This window comes from Ptiloglossa arizonensis, chromosome 6, assembly GCF_051014685.1.
Source record: "Ptiloglossa arizonensis isolate GNS036 chromosome 6, iyPtiAriz1_principal, whole genome shotgun sequence".
Classification (NCBI taxonomy): Eukaryota; Metazoa; Arthropoda; class Insecta; order Hymenoptera; family Colletidae; genus Ptiloglossa; species Ptiloglossa arizonensis.
This window is the reverse complement of record NC_135053.1, coordinates 25,983,183-26,006,837: the sequence shown is the minus strand read 5'-3', so window position 1 is coordinate 26,006,837 and position 23,655 is coordinate 25,983,183. Positions and strand designations below refer to the sequence as shown.

General features: G+C 48.2%; 1 protein-coding gene and 1 long non-coding RNA gene across 5 annotated transcripts in view; both read right to left on the bottom strand.

The window, feature by feature from the left end:
* The window catches only part of LOC143147764 (uncharacterized), a 48,408-nt gene that overhangs the window by 5,389 nt on the left and 19,364 nt on the right, over window positions 1–23,655 (bottom strand). For both annotated transcript variants that reach the window (XM_076313332.1, XM_076313333.1), the window contains 3 exons: window positions 22,343–22,824; window positions 19,142–19,282; window positions 9,890–10,075 (listed from right to left, as the gene is read on the bottom strand). In XM_076313332.1, coding sequence (XP_076169447.1) covers window positions 9,890–10,075; window positions 19,142–19,282; window positions 22,343–22,806 — 791 coding nt within the window. In that variant the 5' untranslated portion in view covers window positions 22,807–22,824. The remainder of the gene's footprint in view (window positions 1–9,889; window positions 10,076–19,141; window positions 19,283–22,342; window positions 22,825–23,655) is intronic.
* LOC143147769 (uncharacterized) lies at window positions 1,017–8,414 on the bottom strand. Of its 3 annotated transcripts, none has more exons than XR_012992339.1 (3): window positions 6,612–8,414; window positions 2,325–2,388; window positions 1,017–1,239 (listed from the first exon to the last, which is right to left on the bottom strand). It is a non-coding gene; the product is annotated as an uncharacterized LOC143147769 (long non-coding RNA). The 3 variants fall into 3 exon arrangements; XR_012992340.1 differs by lacking the exon at window positions 2,325–2,388 and adding an exon at window positions 2,032–2,176; XR_012992341.1 differs by lacking the exon at window positions 2,325–2,388 and adding an exon at window positions 2,032–2,176 and having other exon boundaries at window positions 1,017–1,213.

The window sequence follows — 23,655 nt, the reverse complement described above, 5'->3', positions numbered from 1 at the left end:
CCAATTGTGTCGCTAATCTTTGAACGTCGAAGATGCCAAGAAGCGCGATTCATTGAGGGATCGAATCCGGTGGGGAATCGTCGTCGTCGTTCTCGTCGTAGTCGTCGAGAAGTTGGCTGACTCACGGGAAACGACACAGTTCGAATAAAATGGTTGCGTTTCGACTCTTGTATAGCGTATCGTTTTATATTTAAACTGTTACCGGTGGGATTGTACGCGTTGACTTTCACGCACAGACAACGAGAAAGGAAAATAATCGCGCACGCGCGCGCACCCGTGTGTATATAAACGTTTCGACGTTTATATTTTAAGAAAATTAACGCACAAGCGCAAAAAGGACTCTTACGAAACTTAAAGATACATTTGGTCGGTATTCGTCGATAAAGGAACTCTTCTAAACAAATTTCTTCCTTATCGAGTATGAACGAAGCGTCTTTATCCTAGATTTTGGACCATTATTTGTTCACCGTACGAAAACCTGTGTGTAAAAATTATTTGAATACGATCATCGAAGCGTTGAAAAACTTTAACGTACGAACGATGCTCGATAGAAATATTTCGTTCGAATTTGCACGGTGCGATACTCGGCGGTTTGAATATTTTCAATTGCTCGTTACGAACGAAGTAAGGAAACCGTGAAGCGGCTCTATTTGCGTGCGAGCAATGTGCGCGTTATCTTCCCGAGGCCTCAATTTCCCGTGTAAACAGGAATTCTTCAAATCGAATCGAGCGCGCGAGCTTTCCGATAGCGACGTGTGATTTTTCGCGCGCTGAATTTTCATCGTCGCGTCACTCCTCGTCGCTCGTCACGCGTCACACCGTCACACCGTCACTCCGTCACTCCGTCACTCCGTCACTCCGTCACTCGTCACTCGAGCGTCGTTCGACGTCTTCGGATCCAACTGCGCAAATTGGCAGCCGAGAGATTCGAAATCCGACGACGATTACCTTTCATTGCCGTCCGTGTCCTTCGGTACCTTGATCACGTAATACACGTGGCCTCCGTGGGTGGTCGTCATTTTGCTCGCGATCGCGAATCCACGTCTCTCGATATCAACATCGGACGCCTTGATCTTACCAGGCGATTTCAGAGTTCACGCGCGAGCTCGTGGCTATCGACACTTCTCCAACGGTCCGGAAACACGACTCGCGGTACTGTCCACCGCCTCGATTTTACCACCTCGATCCTCCTCGTCACTCCTCGACGTTCGGCCTACCGGTCCAAATATTTCTCCGAGCCTGTCACGAACAGAACTCGGCCGTGATTTCGCGCGAACCGACTCGAACGCGAACGTAAGACTTTATTTTTAAGCGGAATCGTGGCGGGAGATCCTTGCTACTACCGCCTGCCGTCTTTCTTTCTCTCCCACGGCCACCCCCTCTTTTCCTTACTCCCCTTTCTCTGTTTCTGTCACGGTACACGTCCACCCAACCCGTTATTTCGAGCTGCGTTATTTCGCGACCAACGAAACACAGTCGCGATAAATATCGCATCCTTGTAGAAAAATTACAAGACGAGTTTACAACCTTTCTTTCTCGCGAATATAAAAAAAAAAAAAAAAACAAACCGACGTCGATTAACCAGCGATAGGACTGATGACGATACTCGAGCGATTCGATACCAAAGTACCAATTAAGGGGGTATCTACTACGTGTGTCGACGTGAAAAGGACTTTTTTCAAGAATTTATTCAAGAACGATAATTCGATTTTTTGCTTTTCTCTTTTATTAGACAGGGGATACATCGTAGATTGTTTCGAACAATTCGTCAACTTCTGTATGTACAATTTCGTGAAAAAATATTGAAAATTGACCGAGTTATCGCGCGGACATAATTGTATTTTTATCGTTGATACGATTTCTTCGGTAAGATCTTTTCAGCGCCCGTTATCTTCGAGGATTCGAACGATCGTTTCATACGTAACAAGAATTTACTCGAATTCTTCTACGAAGGATATTGGAAAAGAAACCCAAAAACAATTTCAACCGTAACTTTGTCAAAAAAAAACCAATCGATATTTTCAAACTCACAAAGGTGTGTAATTTACGGTATCGATAGACGTTGATTCGGTATCATTCCCATCGCTACCGAGATTATCGATCACGATTGCGGTGGCTCCACTCGCTCTCTTTGAGTGCAATTTCTTTAAAACGGCGCAGCATTGTTTTTCGTGACCTATTAGTCCAGAAGCAATTGATCTCGTACGCTGGCATCGATATCCTAACCGGATCAATCGGAAGCGCACGAAACGTTCGCGCTCGCTACGATCGGTTGAACTTTTTTCGCGGACCGTTATACTTTCGATGCGTATTTCTTAATTTACCATTCGCGAGTCATTGCGCATTTTTCGCGTATCCTTCGGTGTAATTATTCTCTAGGATGTCTTTCTACGAACGAACAGAAACGTTCGTTTCATCCGCTAGCCGCTATTACGTGCCACGCGTTTATCCGCGAGATCGTTCGGAGTATTTTCCGTGAGTTTATCGACGAATGTTTAAATTCTCTCGAGAAGACCGTCGTAGACGCTATCGCCGACCTGTAACGCGTTATCGAGGGAAAAGCGGCTCGAAAATAAACCGAGAAAGAAGTCTGCCGAAAAAAGGGTTCGAAGGAAGGAAAGGAGGAAGGAAAACGGTTAGCTCGGGCACGGATACGTATGGATCGAGAAGCAACGTTATTTTTATTTTTAGATGGCAAATAAACACGCAGAGAGCCCCGACAGTCCGTTCCATCGGCGATCATAATGAAACGCGTAAGCCGTTCATCGATCCGTGGCAGTCGAAGCTGACCTATTTCCAGAAAATCCTCGACCTATTTACTCCAATCCCCGTGCAGTCTACCGTTCCCTACCTTCTTGCTATCGACAAGGCGAGCTCGTTCTTTTCCATGCGACAACAAGAGTTCAAAAGAAAATGCATCCTACCGGACATCCAATTACGACGCCCCGTACGAACGGTTTCGGCCGACTTTGAAACAACAATTCAGCATCCATCGAGGACACTTTACCTTTCGCCGATAATAGTACCACACTTTGCATACGCCAGGGAAAGTGCAACGCGAATTTCTAACGACGCGTACAATGTTCGCCGATGATCGCGAGGACGCGTGCGAACTAACGTAGAAAACATTGGGAGAAAGCGGGGAAAAATTTCGAATTTCTTTCGTATTTAACGGGCCAATTAAATGTAGGAAAATCGAAGATGGATAGACGTATCGACGCGACACCCTCTTTAGGAGGATACGAAACTTCCTCTGTCTTTGGAACCTAGATTATTTCGCGCAATTTTCATCTCGTTCGTTGTTTTTTTACAATTGTCGAGCTTCGAGCAACATTCGCTACGCGTTATAGAATACAACTGGAAGACTTTCGCGGTGTAAAGAAATACGCAAAAGACCGAAACAATTGTTCCGGAGACACGGACGCGAGCACGGTACGAGCGGTCTTCGAACAGATCGAACGATAACGATAGATTTTTTTACTCGTTCCCGATTAATCGCGCAAGTTCGACGAAACGGTAGAGACACGAGCAGAATCGATCCGATTCTGTTTATAACACTCGATGTACGGCTTCTACAGAAGTCGATTCGCACCGACGCGACGCAGGTGTACGCGATAACAAAGCTATCCTAACTCGAGATCTGACCGAGCGATTCTGCAGTTTCGCAGCAATAACGGAACCTGTGAAAAACAGACGTTAATTCGAACCCCGTAGAAGTATCGGTGTACCCCTTTGATCGCGTTCTGTCGAGTGGAATGGTCTCGTCGTGTGTATGTGTCCGCGCGCGCGCGCGTATTTCCTGTCGTTATAAATAACGATGAGTTCGATGCTCCAAGATATTTATATAGAGATGCTTTTCTATGTGTATATATATATAAAAAAATAGAAACAAAAAGTCTGGCGTTGCGAGTTAGATTTGGCTCGCACTGGAAACTTTGCGAAATAACGATATCGAAGAAGAACCGAGTCGATCCGTTAAGTGGGAACGTTACGAATGACGAAATTTTCAATAATTTTTTCAAAGGAAACGAGCAAAGGTACGAACGTAAAACTCTCCAGACACGTTTACCTACGATTCGAGTAGCTACGTGAATTTTTTCGTGTCCGTACGTGGACAAAGTTGCGCAAGACGTCCTAGGGAATACTATCTAAAAAAGTTGATCCTTTCGGGCAAAAATTTTGGAAATAATTTACGAGAAATTTAACCGGCCGACGATCAAACACCTGAACGACGAAGAGAAAGATATTCGTCGTTCGGAGAAGGTACGTTAACGCGAGACACGGCTCGGCGGTGTGAACGATGTAAATGTTGAAAAAGGTCGTTGAATTATTATGCACGTGTAACCGTGCGAGAGACGTTGACGAGAGAAGGCCTCGTTGTTCGGTGGAAAGAAATTGAATCCACATTCGAAGTGGAAGAAATGCTTTCGAAGAGCATTCTCCAGGGGTGTTCCCCGTTCCCGGTGGCCAGGGCTCGAGAGCAATTTGTTCCGCGAATTTGTTATTTCGAGCGGTGAGATTTTCAAGATCCCGATTAACGAGGAGCAGGATTCCGTTCGGTATCGTTACGGGTAAGTACGTGTCGCGTTTTCTGTGTAAGCGTCGAGCTCGCCTCGGTGTTCGTCTGCCCGGTGCTCTCGCGATTCCAGCGACGGGGTTGGCCAAGGGTGACGCGAGCGACGAGGGTGAGTATATGGGTCATGGCTGTCGGTGGTGTTCTCGCGCGCACCGTTTTCCTCGGCTGTCCATACCCACCTCGCTGGAATATCGCCACGTTTCGCTACCCGATACGCGGAAAACGCGTACGAACCGACCCTACGATTTCCCCGACTACCACCGAGACGCCATCGTCTCCTACGCACGAGTGGAAAACAGTCGCGAGCGCGAACGTAAAAGGTTTCCATCGACTTGGAAAACATTCGCCCGGTCCCGCGTTCCGATCGTTCCTCTTTAATCCTCCGAGGTGACCTCGATCGCATCGACGAGTCGAAACGCTACGAAAATAACTGGAGAATTCTCCAAAACCGAAAACGAGAACTCGAAAGTTCGCGCGAAAATTCGACAGAGAGCTCTCTCGCGATACTTTTTATCTCTCGTTCGATCGTAACTTTTCGCGACGACGCGCGACACGTCAATATCGAAGATTCTCGTTCGCCGGGCAATGCGTCTCGACGCGATAAACTTCGCGTCTTGGCGGCAACTGGCCCAAAGCTATCGAAAACGTACGCCACCGGCGAGATTCCCCGAGTTCGTCGAGTTCGTCGAGGCGCAATCCATTTTCCCTGTCGTCGGTCCGTCTTTTGATATTTCCGATCGGGACGAACGAAAGGCGCCCGTTCGAGAACGAGTTTCGAGGAAAATTTCATTTCGTTCCAGTGTTTCGACTCGCGGCTCCTCGTTACGGTGCTACCCTTTTACGAGTCGCGTTTGATCTATCGTCTAGCCACGCCTCCTAATGCAATCGCAACGTCGATAATCGTAATAATGGAAGGCTCTTGGAAAATTGGCGGAGACGCTTCGAAGAGGAGTTCTCGGAGACTTCGAAGTAGAAAAATGTCCGCTACGAGGGTCGAATTGTTCTCGGATGGTGGGAGAGCTCTGCGAAGCGTTCGTCGAGTTCCGCGTACAATGTTTTTCGGCAATTGTAAGCGCGAAAGAGAGAGACAGAGAGAGAGAAAGAAAGGAGAAACGTTGTCTCCTTAGGGGTGCGTACGATTGCGCCATCGCGTCGCGCGAGGCTGCGGTCGGCTTTTCCGCGGCTGCGTGGTTGCCTCTCTACTCGTTGACCAGGAAAATTCAGCCGGAGAACGAGCGAGGGGATACGCGAGAAACGAAGAGCGGACCTCGATCGAGAGTGCCGTCGATAAACAGAGAGGACATCTAGGGCAGTGTGTTCGCCGCCACAGAGTCGCGATACGCGAATTGATTTCGTCCGCGAGCTGACCCGCTGAACTCCATTCACCATTATTCTCGTCAATTTGCAGCGCCTGTTTCGCGGAATTGTAGGTTAACGCGTTAACTCCGCTCGAGGACTCTTCGCGAGATTTTCGCGAGATTTTCGCGATAGCACGAGGTTCGTTACCGTCGGAGAATTCAAGAGGACGGCTCGTTGGGATTTAGAAATCGAACGGGGATTTTGCTCGAGGAGAGGGATCTCGAAGAGGTTGTTTAAAATTTTCCGCGACGGATTCGGCGGAGAGGGATAGAAGAGGAGAACGCGAGATAGGTCATGGTTCTCGAGAGAACTTTTTCTTTTGGCTTCTATCTTTGGTAACCGCCTAGACGCGCGTCGCGACGCTGGTCCCGTTTCTATTTTCAAGAAGCCGGATCTGGGTTCTCGCTCCAGGAGCTCGCGAGACCGCACGAATCTCCGCGTTCGTCGCGCGACGCGAACTCGCGCGCACTATTATTACGCTCGATGGATTCTTTCGGTTGTTCGAGGCCGAGGGACCGTCGAGCGGGGAAAGAATATCGGAGCGCGCGACTCGTTCGATCTTCCGGATCGATTTACGAGTAGGTAGCATCGGCTCGCGAAGATTCGCGCGGAACGCCGGGATAGGAAAAATCCGAGAGTTCGATCCGGGTTTCGGTCTCGGGAAGACCTCCGCTACCGGTTCCGGAACGTCGAGCGAAGATGGACCGTTGGCAAGTTCTCTACGGATCGCGGGCGTGATCGTCCGAAAATTCACCGAGGGCGGAACGCCGAGGAAGCGAGCAAGTATATCCGGCTGGCAGCTACCACCACCGCGTCTCCCCATCGAGCCGGCGACGATGCATTCCGTTGCACGACGCGCGAGCGAGCGAGTCACGGCACACTGCGACGTACGAACAACAACGAACGCGGGTGCACCACTGCGAGAACCGATCGGGACCACGGTTCTTCGCCGATGCAGCCGACAGCACAACTGGCGGCTGTCCTACCGCACCTCTGCACATCCACCCACGCTATATCGATCGTCCCTCCTCTCCTGCGACCTCTCTCCTCTTCCGCCACCGCCTCTAGTACCTACGCAGTAGTGCTCCTCGTGGTGGCGGTACTGTTAATAGTACCATTCGCCGATGTGCTATTTGTACATTGGCCACTCGACGGGTACCATCGCGACCGACACCGCGTTGGCATCGCTGGTGTACCCGCGTACCGCGAAACGCGGACCCCTTCGGGTTCCAGACAGAGGATCGAGACTCTCGTTCGACCCAATTGCCTTCACCGGCCGATTCTCCAACCGGATCGAACGCGATCGAGATTATTTATCAACGATATCTCGTCCACGCTCGCCACTTTTATCGCGTCGATTTACAAACGGACCTCCCACGGCTGGCAGAGGGGAACATTTTATTCGAGTTTTCTTCGTCGTCGGTTAGATATTTCCACGACTCTGCGAATTGTTTTTTTTTTTCTCGCTCACTGAGTGACGGATCGACGATCGTTGTTTACCTCTCGCTCGTTGAACGAACGTTTCGCTCGTCTCCGAGTGTTTGCTTATGCTCGATTTTCGGAGATAATCCGTTGCCGCGTTACGACCGTACCGTACCATACACCACTTTCCACGTAACGCGTTCGTTTAATTGTCGAAGAAAGAAACAAGCACGAGATTTCGTCGAGTTGCTTTTTATCGCCGGCGTGCCGGTGAGAGTCAAGACTCGGGGATTACGTAACCAGTGCCGGAGTAGATAGCGATGCGACCGGCGGACCGAACCAGACAATGGAAAGGAAACGATGGAACGAACGCTCGAACGCTCGAACGCGTATTATTCTTCGCAGACGTCGGTCCGGAATGTTTCCTCGTTGGTTTTGCGCTTTGGCTTTCAGCGTGCAACGCGGTCGTTGCGCAAATACACGGAACATCGGATTACGTAACTAGGTAATACGCGACAAAAAGGTCGCTCTGTAGCTAATTGCGCGTAAATCGGTAAACCCAGAGGCGGTTGTCGCGCGATCGCTGACCACGTTCTAGGTCAAAGTAGAACGCAGTTACAACCGTAACCGACGAATACTCCCCCGTACATCGACCAAAGAGTATCCGATCGAACGAAATTCGATTTGTTCGCGCGACAAGGAGGACCGAGTAAACCGTACTCGAGCGATCGATCGCAATCCCGAGCTACTCGCGTCCCTTCCAACTTTGTTCTACGCGTGTTTCTTTTCTTGCCCTCGTCAAGTTCACCGACACCTGTGAAACGAGGTTCTACGTAGGCGAACCAGGTTTCTATGTTGTTCTATTAATTCTAGTCAACCGACATCCGAAGCCACGTTCCCGCGTGTGCCAACGAATACTCAGGCTGCGCTTCGAACGATCGAAGAGCGACTCCTTTCGATCGTTTGCCCTACCGAACGGACTCGTTTCGTTTCCTCTTCGAAATTGTCGCGAGGTTCTCTCGATTCTGTGCCTCTTTCCGGAGCAACGTTCCTTGTTTTTCCTTACCGTGTCGGTGGTGTCTGTTAAATCTTTGAACGACGCTCCTCCTTCCGAACACTCCCACCGCGTCCTGGACGCTCGTCGGGTTCGACGACGATCGAAATAGTGGCTCTGGAATCGAATCTGACTCGAGCAGCGATTACCGAATAGGTCGATGCTTGCGGCGGCGTACGCGACTCCGTAATGCGACTTCGTAACGTTCGATATACCTATTAAGCGTGCATGTGACTTGCGTAAGAGGGTCACGCTATTTAAAGACAACCGTTGTATCGTCTAAACAAGGTACACGTAAGAACAAGGTATGCGACGTACCTATTCGGTAGGCGGGACGTTGCACTCCCACGAGACATCGCGATCGATCGCGACTCTAGCCCTTTTTCGTTCTATCTCGGGGCGCATCTCGCGCTCGAGAGATTACTCCGCGTTGACGGAAGCGAGCGCGAAAAACTACGTTACTGGTAGAGAACGGGACGATGAACGTTCGAGCGGCAAACGATTCGTAAAACGATCGCGTCGCGACGCAGAAAGGCACGCGCGATCGCGTAACGGTGACTCGGTTAACGATGCTCTCTATATCGGCGTACGTTCCGTGCGTGCGTAACAGTCGCGAAGAATCGTATATAAATTGATAGCACGGTGTCGTCCGAAAGAGGGAGAAACACGGAGAAAAGCAGAGAGATCGAGGGGACGGTACGTCACTTCCGGTCCATTAAGAGCAACACGGGGGTCATCGCTGGTGTTACGCGCACGGAGCTAATTATAAGAAAGACAGAGGCTCTCATTCGTACCAGCCGATGAAACTTTACACATTTCTCGCCAATTGTTCCAGACATTTGCACCGATAAGCCAGCGAAAGAGGTGCCGAATTCGCGGTACGCGAAGCATTCGATATCGAGCATTCGTTCGCTTCGAGTTTAAACTTTATCGGTAATGGTCGATCGTAATCGCATCTTTTTCGATCGATTTACGATCAAATCCGATCCGGTTAACTTTACAGAGATTGCACCTTATCGGCTTTATCGACGCAAAGCGAGCGTATATATAGAGAGATTTTTTTATATAGACAGTCAACCTTTTTTTTCGCTTCGACGAGCGAAAAACCTTTGATTACGTGTTACAGTCGCGTATTATAAATTTATCGGCGTCGCATCGAACGAGCGACACTCTCGAATCCTTTCTCGGAACGACCGTGATATTCGATCGAAGGAGTAGCCCGTTGGATGAAAAAGAAATTTTAGATGCGATCGTCGAAGGCGTTCGTTATCTCCTTCGACCGCCCGTGAAATCTTCGATACTCTCTGCGCGCTCTAATCGCGGAGGATAATCGACGGTAGTTGCTCGGTGCGGCGCGACCGACCGACAAAATTCCACGATCGGAACGGGTACTCGATAAATCGTCGATGCGCTCGAGAAGATCGCGAGTCGGACGAGACGAAACGAACCGAGGACGAAAAAGAATCGGTCGAGATTACCTGATTTGCGTGTGATAGGCAGGAGCCGTGTGTTCGGTGTGCGTGGTCAGGAGTTCGGCCGGAACGGTGTCCATGTCGATCGGTTGAGTCCTCGATATCGCGATGGGCTGCACCTGAAATACGCCGGGTGTTGTCGGTGAAGGTTGTGGACCGAGCAACGACACGCGTACCATTTCCCTACCTTCGCTGTGAACAGAAATATCACGCAATCTATGAAAATCGTGTCCAACCGTACCGAAACGGATTCGTGTTTTGTGTACTAGTTCTCGAGGAAGAAGAAAAATTTCATCGAACGCGTCGATGAACTTTTTCCCCTTCAACGGACACGTTCGGCTGTAATTTCGTTCGCGTAGGAAATTATCGAAAACGGGATCGCGGGATTACTCCCGCCGTGAGAAATATTCAATAAGGGTAATCGACTCGGATTTTCATTAAAGCGAATTTTCGCGGGATTTCGCGTAATGGACGATAACGTCGATCGAATCGTAAACGCCGTGAAACCGGAGAATCGATTAATATCACGGCCGGCACGAAAACGCGATTAGCTAATGGTGATTTATTAGAGCTAACTTTCTTCTTTGGTGGCGCTCTTATAGTCGTCGACTGTTTCGTTGGCCTCACGTGTTGCACGAATGGCACCGTGCCAAAGGGTGTGTTGACACTCGCCAATTTACGGGATTACTCGATACCGTATCGATATAATAAAGGGAAAACGTATATACAAATTGAAACGTTCGAATGTTCGTTAACGCTGACGCGTCTCCGTAATCGAGCTAACGGAACGCTACCGAACTAAACGATTCCTTTCGAAAGCAACGTTCGGTAAAAATTGTCGCTGCAATATTCTCCGAACGCAACATTGTTCCCTCGACGGCTATAAACGAAGCCACCGAGGGGTTATTTTGTTTGTCGAGAAGAAAAAAAGCTCGAGCAAAGTAGCGAGAAACGACCTTGCGAGACGATAAAACGAAGAATTTGCCTCGAGACAGAATGTCACCCCGTTCGTTCGATGGGTTGTTTGCCACCACCCTAGGGCGTTAAACGTGACCCTCTTACTTCTCAAGGGGCACCCCTGTGGATTCGCGTACAAATCGCGTGTAATCGATATTTTTCGACGACGAAGCGTTGCGCAGTGGGAAAACTCGAGCGAATAGTAGCATTCGAAGCTCGAGTTTACAAAACTTCCGTTCCTTTTGCAGTCGCGAGGAGTACCGCGTATTTATTAAAAAAGGAGAAAAAAAAAGAAGGTAAATCGATACTTTGGTCGGTCGCGAGGAACGTTCGGCCGCAACGAAAATAGGTTAGAAACGGATAAACGTGCTATCGGCCGAGCGCTAATCGAGACGGCTCGCCTTTAAAAACGAGTAATAAATATTTCATTGCACGGAACGTAGTCGAAAAAGGCTACGCGCACCGTTTATCCCTTTTCAACCTCTACCCCATTTTTTCGCCAAGCAATGCTCTTTTCTGGACAATTAGCGCAGATACCATGTTTTCTACCGGATGCACGCGAAACTCGCAGAGCACCGTGTTAATAGAGTTCGTACCGATGCGCGGGTTAATTGCGCGTGAAACTACGCGTGTTGTACATCCGATACGCGCGAACATTGTACGCGAGTCTGTCTCTTGAATTTTTACTCGGGAAAAATTCGGACGGTAGAAAACGGGCCAACTTTGTCGATTATTTTACTCGTCGAACGAGTCGGTATCGGAGACGGACGAAATTTTTTTACCCAGATAAAATATTCGCGTCGTACGACGAGTAAAAGATACACTTTTGTTCCGTGTACGTTGGTTTTATTCCGATAGAATTGTATCCATCTCGGGCAGGAACTGCTCGAACGTAGTACGATGTAATACAGTTGTAAGAAGATGCAGAGTACCGGTAGGTACAAAAAAAATTGAACCGAGAAGTATTTAACTCCAGGTACGTGTACCTGGTGTAGGTTAAAGTAAGAACATTATTGGGAGAAAAAGATCTGGGTTACGCCAGGAGGGAATCGACTCGACGGGATGCAAATCGTAAAAACTTACGTTACACTTTCGCGATCGCGTGGCAAAGTTTCACGATGCACGGAGGCCCGATGGTAGAGACGCGTACTCCACTCGAGGTAACATCGAATATTAAGAGCGAAAGAACACTCGAAGGGTTTTCGAGGAAAGTTTCGCCAAGTCCGACGCGTAATATTACAAATATCGAAGTTGCTAGTGATGGCGACTTCAAGTTCACGAGCAGTGTTTACGGAAGAAAAACGATATATTCGAACAGGGGAAGGAATCTAATTGGACGAAGGACGGTGATACGAAGAGTACCGTTTCGTCATCGAAGCATCGATATCGCTGTAACGCTATAGAAAACGTTATCGTAATTGCGGCCGAACGGCACACCCTCTTCTCCGCGATGGAAGAAAACATCGATCGAATCGACTCTCGGAGGAGAGTAGAATGCGATATTCCCTAACGAGACGTCGCGGATTCGAGCGAGTCGATGTCCAAGCGTCGCGAGTCACGATTTTGCACGATCGACGCGTGTTCTTTCTCTCTCGACTTTCGTTCGAGCGAAAATCGTAAGAATAAAAAAAAGAAAAGGGGGGAAGGCTTTCGTTCACGCGACGAGAACGAAAGAAACCGAAAGGATACAGAAACGAAGCCGAGGTCTGGCTCGAAACCGGTTTCACCGTGCCACGGTCACGCGACTTTTCATCCCGATGTAGCCGGTTACGAAGGTATCGATCTTACGACGATAATGCACGAGTGTTACGCGCGTTCAACCAGAGAAATCGACCCGTGCACCACGCTTTTGTGCGCAAGAATGATAGCTGCATTACGTTCCCGCAAAAGCATTGTCGCGTTCGTCCACCAAAGATGAGAATTATACAATTTCCAAGTTACGTTCGTCGATCGAAACAGTGTCTGCAGCGGTTTCGGTGGATTCGTTCCAGCGCGTAGCAGTTTCTCGATCTCCTTAAAAAAAACGCGTACTCCGGAGTCCATGAACTTTTAGATGACATTATCAACAGCCGCTCCTTTACGGAGTTCCTTCCCACTAAATTCGAGATGCTCGAACGAGTTACGATCAATGGAAAATAACCTAAAGTTTGTCGTTACAAATATTCGACGAGTTGTACGCGCCATCGTGTCACTTTTGCGCAAACTTTTTCGCACACCCCGTACAGCGAGAATGTTTACGAGCGTTCTCCGAGCATCTCCGGCCGCTACGCTCCGGTCTGGTCTCCCGTTCCCTAATAGCCACGGTAGTGCGCAGTCTGACGTCACCGAGCAGTTAAACACCTACTGCGTACGATTTAAAGTTTAGACCTTGAGCTCGTGATATCATCCCGAAACGTTCTCTCGTATTTACCGTGAAACGGCACGCGCGATCGAGAGTATTCGTTGCACGCTGTCCTCCTCGAGTCGATGCCTCGGCAGTTGTGCAACTTCCACGAGTTTCGATTGTGTTTATTCGTTTATTTTATACACTTCCTAGTCGCGCACACTCGTGGCGCTCTCCTATCCACCGTGGACTCTCGATTCGTTGGCCTACCGATCATCGAACGCTTAACCGAGCGTCTCGAGGAAGAAATTCTTTAAAGGAGCGGCTATCGAAAATGCCATCCCAAAGTTCACGGAGTAAGGAGTTTTTTTTTGTTTTTTGTTTTTTTTTCAAAGAGATTGCGTAACTTGCTTGCAGGCGAAACGAGTCCATCGAAACCGCCATCGACCGTATCGATTGTACGACGATCACGGTAGCGTCTCGCGCAGCGTTCGAAAAGTTGGGAAGAAAATTGGAACGTTTCCCCGGTCGATAACCTTTCCACGCTCCTTTGGTCTCTGTCTCCTCGGTTTCTGTAAAATTAGACGAGCCCGCGTTCGACACGTCCGATTGGTCTCAAAGATGCAAGAGGGTCGATCGACGGTAAGAGACGAGTCGTTCGCACAATAAACGGAAGCGGGTCGAGAAGACCGTTTAACCTAATTTTAACCCAGTTCCGTGGAGGGTCGTCTTTTGCTACGTCGGTAAGCGATACTCGAGAGTATTGGCATCGATCATTCGGCGAGCAAGGGGCGGATAGTCGGTGAATACGTGGGCGCCATTGCGTCTGTAACCTCGCGAGGTCGACCTCGCTATACCCGATGCGAATGAGAACGGTCAGTGGTACCGAGAACCGAGCTAAAATATTCCACACTCGCGGAAAGCTAATGAGAAATCGAACCGTGTATTTGTATTGCCAGGAAATGAAACGTCCAACCGTTCCTGCCGAATGGAACCTACAAAGGATTCGATTTAATACCGTTAATGGAGTACTTGTTAAATAATGAACCGTGGCATTAGATTCTATTCGACGGATCGCCTACTCGTGGGATTCTCGAATAAACTGTTCACCGTACTGGCGACGTATTTATCAAAATTTCTCGATCGATCGATGCTCGATTCTAGAATTTCGAACAATCGAACGAATCGAACATCGAGAGTTTACCCCCCGTTCACCGTACACGTGTTAATCGCCTACGGGTTTTCATTTACGCGACGACACCGATTCGGAAGACTTTGCGTTTACTTAACACGAGCGAACGTTTCATTTACGACGAGAGAACACACGCGCGACAGAAATTCGCGTACCACGATAATTCTAAACGAAACAACGATTCCGAATATACGTGCACAACGTTCTAATTACGGTCCGTACGGCATCAATTTATTTGTAAACATTTCCGGCTACCGCGAGCATTTTTGGATAATTTCTGCAATAACAGCGTGTAAATGGAATAGTTACACGACTGCGTTAACTAGCGTTACGTGGTGCATTACTCAAACGCGATAAAAATTATCAAAGGTTCTACGCGCGACGTACCAATAAGTGTGCCGATGAATCGTAAACAGTGTTTCAATTTCCTCGCAGCATTTATAATATTTCGGTAGATAATTTTTATTACGACCGCTACTAGGCTATTAAGTTTGTTCAAAGTTTCACCCAACGATCTAATACGTTCTAACGATAACAGATCGTAAAACACACGATAGATTAGACGGCATTCGATACTCGGCGTCATCGGAGAAGGGACGAGAGAAAAAAAAATCGTACCAACGATTAGAAACTCGGGCACCGTGTATCTAGGAGAACGGGGTTTTTTCAACGTGGACGATTAGCTCTCGGTAGATATTCACGTTCGATCGTTGCAGCGAACACGATCGGTTAGGCTCTCCTCCGCGTTTTCCATTTCGGAGCACCGCGCTCGTTTCGTATCTGCTTCGTAGCATATTTTTAACTTCTTCTTACGCTCTCCGGAATTTATGTAACGATCGAACGTATTCGATCGGTTGTATCGCGATAGACGAGTACGCGCGTGAAATGTTAAGTAGGATCGTTGCGAGTTTGCGTATCGCCGCGCAAACTCCTACACACGAGCCGCTTCAATTCGTACTCGTCACTGGAACGAATTTATCGCTGAGAATCACCAACCGTGCGTTCTCTTCTCGGCTCGAGTACTTCTTGGACAATTTTTTCATCACGATTAACGAAGAGGAATACGTCGCAATATTTTACATAGAAATATCTGACTTAACAATCCAACGAATTCGATCTCGTTTCATTTTTTCTCTATCGAAGAAGAAAATTGTATTCAACCTTTTTACAAACGACTCATTACGAGTAACTATAATTACCTCGAACGTATTAATAGATACGTACACACGTACGGAACGTGACCAGATGACTCCGAAACGTGTTCTTCCGAGTAAGGAACATTTTTCTGAAATTTTTCTCGACTGCGACGATACTCCTTCTTCGTAGGTCGGGGAGTAAAAAATGAATACCGGAGGTAGCTTTTCTAATAGGACTCTACGGCCGCGGGCTTTCCTCGCGAGCAAGAAACAGTGCTACCCTGGGAGGAAAAACTGTACGTTCATTTGTCACGAGAATCTCTCGCGACGATGTACATACATACATACATATATACGTGCAAAGCGAAGTCTTCGGTGCTAACGCAGAGATATGCGTTAGACACGCCGGTCACGCATGACCGACTACCGTCTGTAGTTCGATATCGCGCTTAAATTTGTATTGTTACGAAAGCCTACGGAGCAAATACAACGGGAACGCCCAAAGAAACGTTCGATTGTTATACAACGCAGTCGGTTGATTTTTATTCCCATATTCCCCGAAGGTGTTACGAAACCTCTGCTTCGCAGCCTGGAACGCTCGCGTTTCCTGCATCGATTGCTGTTTAGCGAGACCCGAAAGATGAAAATCAATGTTTCGTGTGCAATTATCGGAGAAAAAGAGTGTCGCGAGAAAAATAACGATAACTCGCCGTGGTGAGACAACGACACGTCCACTATCTTTCTCGGTGTGCAGATTCGGTTTCATTTTAATTAACGATAACGCTCTAGACGCATTGTAATTTGCAAAACACGGTGAATGAAACGATAAGTAGTTTCCACGAGAAATAAAGTAAGAAGTTCGCTCTTGGATACTCGAGAAACGATTCTTTGTCGCATTACCCCATGAGTCACGGAACATTTTACGTTCGGTGTAATTTTTCTCGTCGGTAGCGAGGTTTCTCTTATACACCCGACGATCAAAGTGCCAAAGAGTGCTCGAGAAAATCTGAAACGTGGGACAAACACGAATGCAGAAATAATTTCTTCGAAGGCATTTGCATTCCCGCATACATTGTATTTAATTTATCGAAACACTTTCGAAACTCTCTAAGAGAAGAAAACTAATTTGAACGCGAGACGAGCGTAAAAAACAGAATCACTAGGTTAACGCGAAAACGCCTGTTACCTGCTCTCGAGCGGCTAGCTAGTACCGGCTCGACAAAAGGAAAATCCTGAGGTTCGAAAGAAAGGGTCTGTAGTGTGTCAAGATGGCTCGTCGCCATGGTAACTGGTCGGAGAGTGTACTCGGTCTCTTTTGCATTTCCTCCCCTCGTAACTGCGACAAGTTCCTCATCCTCCAGCTTTCCCCTTTTATTACATTAGTTCGTCCCGTTTACTGGCCCATTCGGCGAACGAGATCGATCGTCGGTCGCGATACGCGACACGATCGTCTCGTCGACGCGTAAGACATCGTGGGCGGTGAGACGCGCGCGATAACGCCTCGCGACTAATCTGTTATCGTTGAGCTTAAAATAGTTAGAAACGAAGGAACGATGGAGAAAAGGCGGTTAACTCGGCACGATCGACGACTCGGTGCACGGCTTATCCCGCGAAATCCCGGTTTCGGATCGTCCATGATTCGAGTAGCGATCGCGAACCACTGGCTCGAACTGTTTACAAGCGACCAACAGGAAGGGAAACCTACCTGACAGACGAGAATCCGTCAGCTTCCCGTGGCTGCGACTCGGGAACAATGACGAGAAGCTCCCGTGGATACTCCTGGCATGCAAGGTCCTTTTCCCTCGACTTCGAGCAACTTCGAACCGAGAGTCACTTCGTTACCCTACGCACTCGCGAAATCGCACGCACGAAAGCTGCCGACCGATGCCCGGACACGACACGAACTAAACTTCGTCTCTCCGGCAAACGAAGCTCCTATATAGGAGTCGCGAAATCGATCGTAAATCCTCGGCACCACGCCTGCGTTTATGGACCTCCCTCGCTCCACCTGGTCACGCTCTACACTGAGCAGGCAGCACTGACGTCGCGCGGTTGAAACCGCGCAGGTGCTGCCCTCTGTCGCCGACTTTGGCAAACGTTGCAACTACCTGCATCTCGCACAATGCTCCGAACCGTACCATATTGTTGCACGGATTTTTTCTTTAGAAATTACCAGCACGAGAAGAAGCAACGGAAAAAATACAGTTTCACCATTTTTATTTTCCGATCTGTAAGGACGGGAAGTGTCGCGATCGAGACAAATTTCCAACAAATTTCTTTTAACGGAAAAACACGTTTCAAGACTAGCCGATCGTGTCTTATTTAAAAAGAGAAAAGGAATAAAATTTTTTTTTTCGAACGTGTATGTATACACGTGTGTGTAAGTACATCCGTAGATACGTACCTGTGTATGTCTATTAACACGGTTGCGTCTAAACGGCCGAATGTATTTCAACGAAACTTTGTATTTAAGTTTTTTGTTTTCGTCTCTACCTCTGGTAGATTTTTGGGGATTCGAGATACGCGCGTTATTTGCAATAATACCGAAAAGTGTTTGCAAAAAGTATCGCTACCCATTCGCCCCTGTTGATTTTTCAAACGTATAATTAATTTCGAATTATGGAAACGCCGCTAAACGTCGATAAGCGTACTTTTATTTTCTTCTGCAATTTTAGCCTTCGTGTATCGACGTTAAGTTATAAATGCGTAACATTATGTTCCATTTGCATAGTTATCTGAACACGTATAGCCGGATATGTATTGTAAGTACCACACGTGCGAATTGATATTCATCGACGTGCAAATTCTTCGCATGACATCATACTTCGTCTCGAGGTTCTCGTAGCGTATTTTAAATCTTCCCGAGAATGATGTCAATATCGCCACCTTTTATGTCAATGTCCCAGTTTTCGGTTTAAAGAAAAATTCCCTACAATACGAACGGACCTGCAATGTACTTGTTGCGTGCTTCCATCCATGCACATATTGGGTAAACGAGTACGCTTCGTTGTGGCGAGTACACCGTAACGAAATATACGAGGGAACGCAGCTCTCGACGAAACGGGGGGTGGGCGGGGGATAAAAAAATTGTACGTACAATTGTCCTTCCGCCTTGGTGAAACATGATCCTAAACGCGACGCCCGCCTTGTCGAAAACCGACATTAAGTATTCCAAGCGCGCGGTTCATCGTTTAACCGGATCAAACACGATAATGATCGTACAGGGCGATAAGTAGAAGTCTATTAGGAAGCCCGTGGAGGCATCTGAATCGTCGAATTGAGACTACAGCGATGTCCGGGCTCTGTTCTCGGCGTAGAACGGAGAATCGCGTTATAAACGGGAAAAAGGTTACCGTGCATAACAGAAACGACGAAAGAACTATGGATGGTAGACTTTATATTTCACCGGTCTACTGTAACGAATTAGTCGTTCGAGCGAACGACTCTACGCTCGCGAGTTTTAACATCTGACCGCGCAGTTAAACGAATGGAACGTCCAGAAACGTTATACCGGTAAATATCCACATATGTATGCATGCATGTATGTATATATATATATATATATATATATTGTGCGCCAGATGACGCGACAAATTCCATCGCGCACGCATAAGCGACCGAGAATAGAGTGAAAAAAATGATTTACTTACTCGGTATCGGGTACTGACGCGATCAAAGGAGGTAAGCGTCCGTTGTGGTCCAAGAAACGATTGATCTCTGGCTCCTCTTGAACAGGAGTCTCGTACACCAAAGTTTCAACCATCGATCCTTTGCTCGAACCAAAGGAGACTCTGCGAAATGAGGAATGTTATCTTCGTCGACTAGTTTATTTACATAAAATCTACATTTACAAGGAGAGCCGTTGGTAAATCATCCGGTAAAAGAACGTTTTGCAAAAACCCACGTGGAACGTGGATTCGTCGTAGCAACGAGACGACCGTCGATATAAAAGATGTCGTTAGCCGTATAGAGAGCCGAAAAAAATAGTTCCCGTAAACCTCAATTTCCTATCGCGTGACAGCACTCGAAGCGAGTGAATCGGACACTCGGTAACCGCAGCAGCGGGCGGTCTGATATCAAAATCGAAATCCCGCGATCGAGGTATCGGGTTACAGCGATCAAGCACGGTCGAGATTAAAGCTACGAGTCTGTACCGAGTCTGTCTCGTATACTTTGCAGGACACGGTAGCATCGACCTTTGAATACGTTGGACGAAAATAATTTTCCGTTCCGATCGATCGAAATTCAATTTTCAAAATGGAACGATTTGCGAAGCGACGAAAATCGAATCGAACGTTCGACGAAAAGATTTCGATTTTTCCAGTTGTTCGTAGCAACCGGACGACATCTTTTAGCCGGTGCAACGTTACGGTGCCCTTCTTTTCCTTGCGAAACGGGGTTCTGATCCGAACTAGATTGGTTATCGGTACAGTGCTGCCACACAGTGGGAAAGTTACTCAACCGCTAGGCTACATTCTCAAGAGTAACACACCGATAACGTACGTCACCGCGATTTCTCGTTACCATTCTGTGCAAATATCACGGCTTTGTCGAGTAACGCGTACACGGCTCGGTGATAAAATATCAGGGTACTATTTTGAGTTTGTGATATTTAATTGCGACGTACAAGAATACGAAGCGGTATCCCTAACGTATACAGCGATACGAACCGGAAACTATAGAAATGGTATCGAGTCGCGCATAAATTATTTTCAGAAATTCGAAAACAAGTAGGATGTATTGTCTCCTCCTCGCGAACCGTAGTCCCTTTCTACTTAGGACCGATGTGTGTCACCATTTCAAACTGTCCCCGATGACGTAACGACGATTCGTAATCGTCTACCCACACACAGCTCTCCCATTTTCTTTCTCCAAAACGCAAATTCATCGATTCGCGGAGCGATCCGGGCAACACCGGGACTCGCTTTAAACGAGAATCGCACGAATCACTCGTACGCGTTATTCAAATATCGTGTCCCCCGCAGTTTCAAAGGCAACGAAGATCGGCCTTGCCGCTTCTAAACGGTATCGACGAACGCGTTTCTCCTGCACGATATACGACGTTAAAATTGGACCGAGTTAAACGGCGTGTGAAAAATATGTCCCCCGAAGGAACTTGGAGCGCGTTTAACGATTTTACGATCCTTCCGTTACGACAAGCTCGAAGAGAGCACTGGACAGTTTCACCGAGCACCCAATCGAGAAAAGTGGCGACCGGGAGAAGCCTTCCCTCCCATGATGATCTCTCTCCTCTTTGTACAATGGTTGAATTCGTTTGAAATTCGTTTCAAGGCTACGTTCGACTACGCAGTGTCGTTAAATTCGTCTCGGGATCGACCACGTTTTCCTACGTCGAAACGGAAAAACAAATTGTCGCGCGAAACAAGACCGTCGACGATTTAAAATTCGAACGATGCATCGTTCTTTCGAATTACGGAACTTTTAACGGTTTCGGTTTCAGAGAACGCTCCGCGTATTCTAATTCTCGCGGAACGTTACGAAACTGTTTGGTATTCCTCGCTTCGAACAATGGCATCGCGATACTCGTATCGCGCGCGCTAATACAAATAAACAAAAAAATAAACAAACGAGTTATTTCCGGTGCACGATAAAGCACGCGACGGAAGATAATTTTGGAAATCGGAACGAACGTGGGTAAACGCGACGTATGCCCGGTGCGAGACGTATGGACGCGACGAGTCTCCGAGCGGAGAAATACTTGTCGAAGTAACGAATCAAAGAAGTAGAGTCGGCAAAGTTTTCAAACTTGTGATTCTAGCGCGCAAGGACAAAGCCTCTGTAAGTACGTTAGGCTTTGTTCGAGCACGGTCCCACAAGTCGTCGCATGACCGTGACCTACCCAACATGTAAATGTCACGGGAGTTTCAGTGGGATGCGCTGCAAAAGACGGCTCGCAAACCGGTATGGTATAACATCCTCCACCGGTGGAGGGACTTGGATCGTGTTTGCTTTGTAAAGGGACGTCCAATGAAATGTATTAACGCACGGATCATTAGTCAAACTTTCTCTCCGGTAGCAGCGGAACAGGAGAATCGCGAAGGCCGTCCCGACTTGTGTACAACTTCGATCGCTAATGCGTATCGTCGTTTCGGTTGGACGGAAACGCTGGAAAAAGAACAAAGAAGAGAGAAGAGAAGGTACGGGATCGTCGAATTCGGCGGTGTTTTTCGATTCGGTGGATAATTTTAACTCGAGCGACGCTTCCAAACGTTTTACCTTGACAGTGAACCACTCGCTCCGATTTTCCTCTCCCGTTCTACGTTCGAACGCGTTGAATCCGAGCGAACGTTCCAACGAATGCGCGCGTTGTCGCGCGACCGCCTCTGCCAGGTGCGAATCTCGCGTCGATACGATTCTAGCGGTGTCTCGTGCGACGTTTGAAAATCGAAAAGATCGATTAACGAAACGGGAACCACGCCCGGAGAGTTTCTAGACATCGAGCCGAGTCGACGATCGTTCCAAGTTGAGAAAACGGAAACAGTTGCGGGGCTATCGGTACCCGAGAATTATCGTAGATATCGGGGACGATAAACGGAACGGAAAAAAAAATCGACGATCGATCGAGGTAGAAGAAAACGATCGACGTTCGTTTTTCAATGATCGTCGAGATACCTACTTATCGAAAATTGACAGAAATAGCGAAGTCTCGGCGTTAGCGAGAGAGGGAGAGTTAATCGGTCGCGCGAGTTTGATATACCACCGGGAGGAGAAGGTTAAAGACCGAGCGAACCGAATTAGAAAGGTGGTCTCGAATGACCCCTGAACTCTCTTCGAGTCTCCAAGCTCTCCGGCTCTAGCCCCCTTTGTATATTCGTCGAGTTTTTTCTCACCTTTTTAGACTAGTGTGCTTCGCTCCGTTGAAAATTTTGTTCTTTCGATCGCTGCCTACCGTGCTGGCGTCACTGTTGATGCTGTAGAGACTGTCGTCTTTGGTGACCTTGGAGGTGTGCAACGTCGACTTCTTCGCCACGGTGCCGTTGTGCTTCGGGCTTTCGAGGCTCTGGTGTTGCTGTTGCTGTTGCTGTTGCTGTTGCTGTTGTTGGTGCAGCTGCTGCTGCGGCTGTTGTTGCGGCTGCCGGTGATGCTGATCGCCGGCATGCTCCTCGATCTTCGTCGAGACGATCATCGTTTTGGCCGTGTCGGCGTGATTCCTCGGGGAAACGACTATCGTCGGCTTCGAGGCCAGAGGAGGACGTTCTCTCGGACTCTTCTGGAGTTTACTAGCGCGATAGTTGGCCTGATTGGTGTCTCCCGGTGGCGGCTTGTCTTCCGTTGGCAGCATGTACGACAACATCGTCTTTTCTCCGTTCACCTGGCAGGAAAATAAACAAACGAATTAAGTCCTCGCACCGGAAGCGGGAAACGGAGGTAGACGAGCGTCGGGGGGCAATGCGTAACGCAGCGGCGCGACGCGACGCGACGCGACGCGGAGAAATCGATGCCCCGCGCGAATCGGTTCGTTCGGGGTATCCTTTTGCTCGTCCGGTCTGCTGGTACTCGAGCGGGAAAGAGGTCGCGCTCGAATCACCAATTGGAACTAATTACACCGAAGCGCCGCGACGTTAATATCTGTTAACGCTTCAACGATCTCCCGTGAAGCGGTTTCTTTTCCGTGACGGATCGACGTTGTCGCGTAACTGTACAAACGCGAGGCCGATACCGAGCTACGTTTTCTCGGACCGTTCTCGTTACCGCGGTATCAAAGTTTCGTTCTTCGTTCGAATTTCTGGAGATACATTTTACGAGGAGAGGCGTGGATCGGAGGGGAACAAAGGCGGAGGGAATCTCGAGAACCGTGACGGGAATCCAAGACGTTGGATCACGCTTGACCACATTGGATCGCGTTTACGCTCAAAGGATGCGCCGAGGAAGATACCGCCGGCACCGCGAAACGTGACTCACCGACTATTTTGCTTCGGTTCTTCGTGTCGTGTTTTTCACCGGATATTTCACGCGAAGAGTCCAAGAATCGCCGGATTCGGCACAATGGACGCGAGTTCGACATTAACGTCCGAGCTCGGTACGACCGGTCACGGAAAGCTGGACGCGGACCTAGCAGAAGCCGTGATATCGTTCCGAGATCCGCCTACTCTAAAAATGTGCAACGATCTTCGATATCCCTGGAACGTGGGCACGTATTTAC